The sequence below is a fragment of a genome, unplaced genomic scaffold (assembly GCF_019419815.1).
Source record: "Pyrus x bretschneideri cultivar Hongxiangsu unplaced genomic scaffold, Pyrus_bretschneideri_v1 Contig11, whole genome shotgun sequence".
Taxonomy (NCBI): domain Eukaryota; kingdom Viridiplantae; phylum Streptophyta; class Magnoliopsida; order Rosales; family Rosaceae; genus Pyrus; species Pyrus x bretschneideri.
In genome coordinates this window covers 3,982,399-3,992,511 of record NW_025999402.1, presented here as the reverse complement: position 1 = coordinate 3,992,511, position 10,113 = coordinate 3,982,399, and the positions used below count along the sequence as shown (strand labels likewise).

At 37.2% G+C, this 10,113-nt stretch overlaps 1 protein-coding gene across 1 annotated transcript; it reads right to left on the bottom strand.

Annotated features, from left to right (window-relative positions):
• Window positions 1-6,328: 6,328 nt before the first annotated feature.
• LOC103939832 (receptor-like protein 7) lies at window positions 6,329-9,526 on the bottom strand. Its single transcript, XM_048577301.1, has one exon. It carries the CDS (start codon window positions 9,524-9,526, stop codon window positions 6,329-6,331), a length of 3,198 nt encoding a protein of 1,065 aa, XP_048433258.1.
• Window positions 9,527-10,113: the final 587 nt, after the last annotated feature.

The following is a 10,113-nucleotide window of genomic DNA, read 5'->3' as shown; positions in this document are numbered from 1 at the left end:
TGAAATCTCTGAGACAAGGAAGCAGAGCAGGCTAGAACTTTCTCAATGGATACATGAAGGCAAAGATCCATGAAAGACCCTTTTGGGCCGTGGATTCGGGTCCTTGACCGGTCGAAAATCCAGCGGAGTTAGCACGGAAGGACGAAGAATTCAGATGAAGAAAAAACAGAGAGAATTGTTGGGATGGGGATTTGAAAGAAGAGTCCCTGAAACGCGTTTACCCATTTGTAGGCGGCCTTAGATAACTTGCGGCAAGTTGCAAACTTGGAATATTCAAAGCTCCCAAATGGTGTTCGTCTCTTCGCAGATTGGTTGTTGACTTTCTTGTTTTATATATTGGAAAAATAACCTTTCCCTTTCTTGATCCAAATTTTTTAGTGGCGTGCACAACGCGTTTGAAGATTTTGGATACTTTTAATTCTTTTTATTGGAAAAATAAGAAGTTTATGGAGATATTATTACAATGGTGGGGCTATGTGTATGACGTCCTATCTCCGCGTTAGGAGAAGCTCACTTGTGGTCATGCTGGGAAAGATTGGGAAAACTAAAATTTTAATTTGCAAAATAAATTATGTGTCAATAATAGGAAATAAGTAAGTTGATTAACACGTAAGTAATAATCAAATCATCAGCTATTACATCATTTAGTTTAAGATAAATCACTTGGCCACTTAGTACTACGGTTTAGTGGTATTCATCTTCACTTATAAGTCAGAGGTTTTAGGTTCGATTCTCCATAAAGACGAATTTGAATCACATTATTATTAGCCTATTGTAAGGCTAAACTCATCCCCTTTCCTTCGTGTAGATAATATCGTCTAGGCAAAAAAAAAAAAAAAAAAAACAGATGAATCACTTTAATTGCCACAAATTTTGATACATAAAACTAAAAGGATTGTTTTATTGATGCAGAAAAAAATTCTTAATGACAATGAACCAACACATACGCAACAAATTACATAATAATCAGGTATGTTATTAACAAACACACACGCAACAAATTACATGACAATAAGTTATCGAACTCATCACAAGTTAGTCGAACCCTCATGAAATCAAGTGAAGACTACTACTATTGATTTTTTATTTTGCATTTTAAAGTTTAAATAACTCTGGGAAACATAATCATAGAATCTCATGTATTACCCATTAACAAATGTTAACAATAATACAGCATTGTAGAATAATTAGAAAAATAATTAGAAGAATCAGTCTTCAATTCCGGCTAACTGTGGCTGTCTCTCAAATATTAATCAATTCTTGTAATCGTGGTTGTTGCAAAACCAGACCGTCATCATCGTTAAATAATTAGAACTTTTAAGTTTTTTTTTTTTATTTTATAAAAAAATAAACTAACTGGTAGCTTGGCCATAACATTCCATCACTTTGAAGACAGGAAAGACTCACAGAAGAATTTCAACTTCTTTCTAGCCATCATCGTGTGATTTACCAACGTCAAGAATTGAATACAGACCGTGTGAAATGCGAAACTGAAATTCGACCCCGTCTATTGAGCCATACCGTGGTGGTTATTAGATTTCTACAGTTAAGTAGGATTCGTTTTGCATTTTTCAACAACAGTACTTTAGGGCTCAACTAATAAAATGTAATATGCTACTTTGAATCGTATTGCTGAAAAGTATGTACATACGTTATTTTATACAAAATATCTTCATTATTTTGGTTTTCAAATTGATGCTTTGCGCGTTAAACGATGAACATGCGAATTTCTAATTTGGAATGCATCATTTTCTTGGTCAGAAGTGTTGATTTCGGCGCCCGACGGATTAAATACTATAAAGTGTGAAGTCATTGACAAGTTGGCCATCTTGAAATGGCTGTCAACTCTTGAGAGAGATGGATAAATTATTTATTTGTTCTTGTAATTATGGATGATTTTGAAGCTGATGTTAGTGTCGTTGTTGGTAAAGAGAGAAAATCATGCAATTTTGTCGGTAAACCATTCAGAGTATGAATTTTACATTTAGTCGTATAGTTGGTGCTTTCAAAACCTCAGGAATAGGAAAATTGTTGAGGGTATGAATCTCATACCGAAGAAATGACGGACCTTGTATGTATGTTTATAAGTAATTGAGTTACTTCTTATATCGTTAAATAATTTTATGATGGAAACTCAACTTTCTTAAAAAAACTACATGTTGATTGAGAAAAAAAAAAAAACCAAACTATATATATTGATTGAGAAAAGAAAAAAACAAAAAAAAAAAACCATCTCAAGGAATTGCACAAAATACTTAGCTCCTTATGTGGAAGGACCTATTTCTTCTTGAAGACTAATCACAGTTTAATATGTACATACAATGTTTTAAATATTTTTTTACCTTGTTTTGGTCATATGAATTAGGATTCGTTTGAGAAATAAAAGCACTTAGACTGCTTTCTGTAAGAAGCACATAACTATGTGATACTTTGATTTGCATATAAAGAAAGAGTGAGGGCTCAGAGACTGTTTTTGTAAGAAACAGGTTGAAGTTTTCTTATTAGAACTCCCAAGTGCTTCCTCAAAAAGTCTTCTAAAGTATTTCAAGAAGAAGCATTTGACAAGTTCTTCTTCAAAAAATGCTTTTATAGCTCATAAACACTTACAAGGACTGGTAAATACTTTTTATCTTTTTTTACCAAATACAATCATATGCAATCCCAAACATGTCCGAACTCGTATTTGCACCAAAACACACGTCCAAATATCAAAGAATAAGGTTAATGATTGGAGTTTCATACCAGTTTAGCAAGTGAAAAGGAATAAAAGGAGTCGTTTGATACATGCGGTCCCGCGTTCTTTGGGGTCTTTGTAGCTGGGTTAAATATTCTGCCTAAAACGGTCAAAAAGGGTCCCATGCGATGTGGTGTGTCCTACCCCAACTGCCCCGGTTTCCCTTCGACTTGGACACCCTGAGTCTTCCTGCCCGTTAGGCAAGGGTAGATATGTTGTCACTACCGAGTAACAATGGACTTGAAATTTCAACTTATCAGTTGGCTAACTCATCCACAAAGTCCACTCTAAACTGTACAATTTTCTTCAATTTTGATCCGGTTAGTTACGAGGGGTAATCGTCTTTACAGCTTTGATTTTAGGTTTTAAGTATTAGATTATGGCCGATGAAGCGATTGACCAATCTGATGACGAGAAAGTATGTTTTAAATTATGATTTTTCGCCTTAAAACAATCAGCCATGTAAATAAATGAGATTAAAATTGAAATAAATTCGGTAGAAATTGAAGCTTCACATTCATTCAAACTTCACAAAAATGAAAACTTATGGAATGGCGCAAATATTTTGGTTTGAACAAACTCACTTCACAAACATTAAGATAACATGACAGTATTCGACAAATAGAGCAAGTCAGCTACAAGCTAATGTATTCTGAAACTCTATCGAACTCGGCTTCTGTCGCTCTGAAGCTCGGCTTCTCTCACTCTGAATCCTTGCGTTCTTTTTCTCCCAAGCTAACAACGAACCGGTAGAAGTTTCTTGGTGAAGAACCAATCAACAGTAGAATTTTCTTCTGGTTTTGAGGTTGATTCGAAGAAAATTCTACCCAGAAAAGCTCCCGTTTCCTGGTAAGATTTGCGGCTTTCTCGATCTTGGGTTTTCTGTTGTTATCAGAACAATGTCGATATCATCTGGGGGTTTTATTTTGTTTGAATTTCTTTTTTGTGATTTTGGATTTACAAATGGATTTTGTGTTCAACTTTCCTTTTTGTGATTTTGGGGATTTTGTTTGTAGAGCGTCCATCATCGTTGAAGATGCCTCTTCTCGAGTCTTGTGCTTCATTCCGTTTCTCTAATCCAAAAAATTGATCGCTGCTTCTCAAACTCTCTCTCTGTGTGTCTCGCACCGCCACCACCAGGCGCCGCAGCCGCTCAAAGGCTGGGTCTCCAATGGTGGCGTTTTGTAAAACCCTCCCTACTCAAGGCAAGTAATTTCATGCCCAATTTGGAATTTAAATCTATTTACATTTTAAAATTGATTTTGGGTTACTGAAATCAGCTATGGAAAATCTGCCATTGTCTGAGAAAACTCCAGATTCCAGTATTCAAGTTTTGGGTTCTCTTCAGACTTCACAATTGTGAACTGGGCAGCCAGTGCAACTGGTTACAGAGCTTCCTGTGAGTTAAAGTTTTAAAATTTTGTTCAAATATTTTTAGAGTTTTTATCATTTTCGTTATCTCTGCTGATGTTTTGGATTTTTTTATTTATGATTTTTGTGCGATGATTAGGGTTGAAGAATTTGGTGATTAGGGTTGTAAGCAATCTAATTTGAATGTTGATAGCATTCGTTTTATTTTAGAACTCAAAGCCATCAACAACTTATTGGCCCTTGCAGTTGGATTAAAGCAAAACAAAAGTGTGAACATGATTGTAAAGAAGGTACAATTGTTTCTTATCCCGTTGTTTAGTTTCTTCTATCTTTGAATTCATTGGATTTAATTTCTCATTGTTATTCAATTTTGTAGGTCTTATCAAGTGCTTCTCAACCAGTTCACTGTTCACCCAAACGACTGCCACCACGAGTTCACCCGAATCTGATGAATCGCGCTGCACCACCTATAGGTAAGCCATTTATCCTACTCTAAATTTCAAATATTTCTTTTTAGGTCTGTACATGTGTGCATATGACAATTCATCTAAATGTTATACCTAATCCTTTGCATTTAGGAACATAAAACGGAAATTAGGTGAGGGTTTTCTTCTTCAAATGGGTTGATACTTTTGGCCTGAGAGTATTAAATGCCTTCTAGCGAATCTTGAACACAGTTTGGGCAAGTGGTTGTCTTTCTTCTAATTACATAAAATTGATATTGTCATATAGTTATTTGTTTGTGCTTTGTTCTGATATATCGATTTCTTTTTTCTCAAAATTTTTGCTTCGTTTTATATAATGCACAGAAAGAAGGGGGAACGCCTGGACTGGGGAAAGGTACAGTTAAGGCTGTTCAAGATCTTTATGACGTTGCGCACCATGACATCCTTTCTGTGGACCTGAGGTTAGTTAAACATGTGTTATATGCGTATGGGTAGAGTTTCCATTGCTTGATTCTCCTCTACTTATATCACTTTATTGGCTGCCAATTTTAGGGAAAACTATGATACATGGAAATTTTTGTCAAATGCAAGGACGGAAGGTCGTCTATTTGCAAAGTTAAGGTGGCCCAAGGACCCTAAGTTGGTATGTTTGAGCAGATTACCTGATCTCCTTAGTTGGGTTTAGATTTAATGCTCAGTATTATGTTGTGCTTCGGCTGCTTTTTAGTTATTGAGGATATGCAGAGAGTGCAAGTGAAAAGATTGTATTCACTGTGTTGACACATTATTTATAACGAGAGATCCAAAAGGAAGGACAGGTTCAATCTCAAGGTCTGTGAGCTTTCAATTCTCAATTTTATTATTATTAATTTTGTTTGCTCTTTGAAATTTGAATGCATCAGTCTTTTAATTTTATTGGGATTAGTTTACCTGAGATGGGTTTTGGGTAATCATCTGTTATTTTCTGATTTGGTTACATTATGCGAATCATTGCTTCTTTAGAAAAGATTAAGGAAGGTGAGCAATTTCCGAAAAAATGCGATTATCATTTTCTAGAGATCATGGCATTGCCCTTCCTGTATTTTTTGGTGGTTGTAAAATTCTGACCTGACATGGAAGTGGGTTTTGACATTATTATTATTATTATTATTTTTACATCTGTAGTGTCATGTTGGCATTATTGCTTACGTATAAGAGCAACTGTATTTTACATCTATCTAATGCCTTCAATTTTAATCTCCGCATTTTCAGTGTTCACTAATGCCTTTAATTGTCCCCTGTTTTACATCTCAGTGATGACACAAAAGCTCCATAGAAAACATGTCAGCTTTTGACTCAAATTTTGACGGTGCCCCTATCATCTCTCCGAAAACCAAAGCAACCCCAAACAATTCCGGAATCATTTTTACATGTCCCAAAATACGGTATATATATATATCTTCATCTCAAATTTATTCATCTCACAAATGTTCATATCAAGTTCATGGTTTTTCATTGTTCGAAATTCCACACTACTTAATGTTTGATAACACTTTTATTTTCCTCTGTTTACTTTTTTATTAGTGATGTTGCAGCAAACGAAATATCAGACACAACTCTAATCCACATTTTACTAAAAAAGTTTGCAACATCAAAATATAAAAAAGTAACAGAACAAGCTCACACTACATCTTGTAATTTATAATTACGTGACAGCAGAAGAAAATATCTTATTTCTTACAGAACACAATCATAACAAGGAGGCTAGCTGCATTGCTCCTCAATCCTCATAATAATTTCAACGTCTCGGCCTTTGAGTTATGTGAACATGTCTTCGGTGAGGACCGAATCTTTCTTCAAGCTGAGGAAATACCTTAAAGAAGATGTTCTCCACAGTTTTGTAATACCATTTCCACCATCTCTTGCAGAACACAAGTGGCCCGATGACAGCTCCAAAGCCAAGGATACATCCAATCTCAGTACTTATAAGATCAAAATCAATCTCAGGTTGAGCATTAGAATGACCTTTTTCTAGTGGTGGTGGCAATTGTGAGGTGATATCAACTGTCAAAGGAGGCCCCCACAATCCTTCGTTGAATGTGAAAGAAGCTGCTGAAAAAGATTGAATCTGAGTGCCAGTTGGAATCCTCCCCTCTAGTTGATTTATTGAGAGATTCAGGAACGAGAGGAAATTAAGTTTGACAAGCTCTTGTGGAATTTGTCCGCTCAATTTGTTGTTTGAAAGGTCTAAGGACTCGAGTTGTCGTAGATTACCTAGTGATGATGGGATTGTGCCTGTGAAAGCATTACTGGACAAGTTTAGGCCATGGAGGGATTTGAGCTCTCCCACTTCCTCAGGTATTGATCCATTGAATTTGTTGCAGGAGAAGTCAATTGAGGTGAAGACTGTTAAAATCCTTACCAATTCCATCTCTAGACCTTTGGTGGTAACTGTTATAGCATCCTGATAATATAGACTGGGATGCAGAACTTCAACTTGGAGGTAATTAATCTTTGCCATGGCATCATGTTCGTCAGCCATCATTGCTGACCAGGTTATCAAACATGTTCCTGATATTTCACCACTAAAATTGTTGCGAGCTATGTCAACAATTTGAAGCTTTGGCCACGGGCCACTGGTTGTGCTACATCCAATTTGTCCATAAAAATGGTTGGATCGCAAAACAAGGACACGCAAGGAGGATATATTCTTCAACAAGCGAGGAAAGATATCCTTTATCTGATTGTTTCCCATGTTTAGAACCTCTAACATTGAGCAGTTGGCAAGAGATTTTGGAAATAGACCTGCTATCTGATTTCCACCGAGGTCGAGAGTTTTTAAACTGCAACTCTGAGGAAATTTATTAGGGACAGAGCCATCAAGTTTGTTTCTCCTCAGATTAAGTACTGCCAGTGTCCTGCTTATCTCAGTCAAGCATTGCGGAATTCTGCCACTTAAAGAATTATTGGACAAATCAAGAACCTGAAGATATGACGCCTTGCACACTGATTCTGGAATGATCCCGTGGATGTGATTGCTTGAAAGAGAGAAGAACACAGTGAAAATGATGAAATCACCAATTTCAGGTGGAATGATAAAGCTGAAATTATTGTTTGAGTAATCCACATAAGCTGCAGATGGTGGAAAAATTGGGATTTGTCCCTGAAGCTGGTTGGAATGAAGGTCAATCACAGACAAAGTAGAACTAAGATTGAGGAAATGACCTTCTAGAGTTTCCAGAGAGTTGCAAGAAAGATTTAGTTGAAGAAGATTACTGAGCCTCCAAATCCAGTTGGGTATCTCACCATGAATCTGGTTTTGTGATAGGTCCAAAATGCTTAATTTTGATTGATTTCTCAAGAAACTTGGGATTCTTCTCAAATTGCCAGAAACTAAATTCAATGTGGTGATATTTGGAAATGAAGAATGAGAGGAATTGGTGTCATTGTAATTAATAGACAAGCTATTGAATGAAAGATCAAGACTCGAAAGATTTTTTAGCTGCTGAATATCATTCAGAAGAAAAGAGCCAGTGAAGTTGTTTGAAGATAGTAAAAGAATCTTAAGCCCTCGGAATTTCAAGACAGACTTCGGAATTGGCCCTTCCAACTTGTTGCTACTCAAATCAAGTGTGTCCAGTACAGCTATAGCACCAAATTCAGGCAACTTACCAGAAAATTCATTGTCAGAAAGCTGTAGCTTCTGCAGCATGGGAAGAGAAAACACAGATGGTGGAATAGTCCCATCAAGTAGATTGTGTCGCAAGTCGAGATTCACCAGACTAGTCAGGTTTTCCCAGAGTGAGGAATTAATCTGACCCGTTAGCTGATTGTAAGAAAGATCTAGTAGGGTCAGATTCTTGGCCATACTGAAAGATGGAACTGAACCATTGAAATTGTTAGCCGACAAATCCAAATGAACCAACTGTGTAAGGTCTTCCATTGATCTCGGGATTGACCCAGTGAAATTACAAGTTCCAATATCTATTTTGGACAGCAATTTGAGGTTCCCAATAGAGTTCGGAAGCATCTGGCCTGAGAAATTTGCCCCATTGAGAACCAGCGATCGAAGAGAGCCATTCTTTGGAAATTCTGGTAAGGAACCTTGAAGCTGCGGATTACCGGATAAGTCAATAGTCTGCAGTGTCGGCACCTTGAAGATATTCTTTGGGAATGCACCATATAATCCAGAATACATGATTTGTAAGGAAGTCAAATTCGGGAATTTCGAGAAGAACTCCGGAACTTGAGTAGACAAATTGTTGCCGTCAATACGAATAACTGAGAGTGACTTAAGCTTCAGTAATGAATTATGAATAGGGCCTGAAAGGTTACAAGTGGACAAGCTCAATACCCTCAAGTTTGGCAATGAAGATGAAATCGCTTGGCACCACTCAGTCCCCTGTGCTGATATATTCACACTATCGAGATAAAGTTCAACGAGCTCAGAAAAGTTCCTAAGCAGCACATCCAATCTTGGATTCTCAAGTTTCAACGAAGGAGTTCCGGAGAAATAAAAGGTAGACAAATCAAGAGTTACCAACCTCGTCAGGTGCGAAATCTCAATCGGAACCTGCCCCGCAAAGCCAGCCTGCGACAAGTTCAGATTACTCAAACCGGTTAGCTGCTTGAACTCGGATGGAATCTGAGTATAGTTGAAGAAGTTGTAAGCCAAATTCAGGTACTCGATTGACTTGAGACCGAAAAGAGAACTCGAATTATCAAGTCCACCAGTAATTTCCTCGCTGCTCAAGTCCAGACTCGAAACACAACCCTTTTTGCAGGACACTCCTTCCCAAGAGCAGTGATCCGAGCCTTTGTTCCACTTGACAAGTTTCTTAGATGTTGCAGTGTCAAATGTGAGGTTGTTCTTCAATTGTAGCAGCAAAGATTGCTGATCGCCGGGACATTGGCCGTAGACGAGAAATACGTTGATGCTGATGGAAAAGTAGTAAAAGGGTATTAAAAAAAGCCATGAAAACAGAGCAATTTTCATCGGAAGCTCTTGCTGATATATGACAGAAAATGTAGGAAAGAGCTTAGGCTCAGGGTATTAGGAATATATTCAGCAGTCGTCACGGAGGAAACATCAACGTTCGTACACATTTGTGCATAGATTTCCTTTTTGTTTTTCGTAATTTTACTTTTTTCATTGGCTACTAATTCGCATGCATTAATGTGTATGGTTAGATTGAGACAGATATCGTGGAAGAATGAGATTGCTACTGTATTAACTTTGTGGGGAAGGTTTCTACGAGACTTGTGGCTTGCTTGACTTGTCGACGTCAAAGTCCTTCCCCAATGTCCTAGTGGGGTTTACAATATGCAATAAGTAGGGTCCTTATTCGATGTCGACGTACTATTGATTAAGGTGCTGAAACAAGTAGGCAAGCGGAGAAGAGAGGGTGACATTTCCGCCCTACATCCGGTCTAAAACTTACATGTACACTGATCCTAATTGTCGCGTGAAGAGAGAGACTGATTCAGATAATTGGGGCGTACAATTCCTAGTGCAAGAATTTTGTTTCTTAAATAGTTTAGATAGCATTATGTAAAGCTCTTCAACGCACTTCATAGATGCCA

Coding starts and splice junctions, on each gene's coding strand:
- LOC103939832 (XM_048577301.1), bottom strand. CDS start 9,526: ATGAAAATTGCTCTGTTTTCATGGCTTTTTTTAATACCCTTTTACTAC.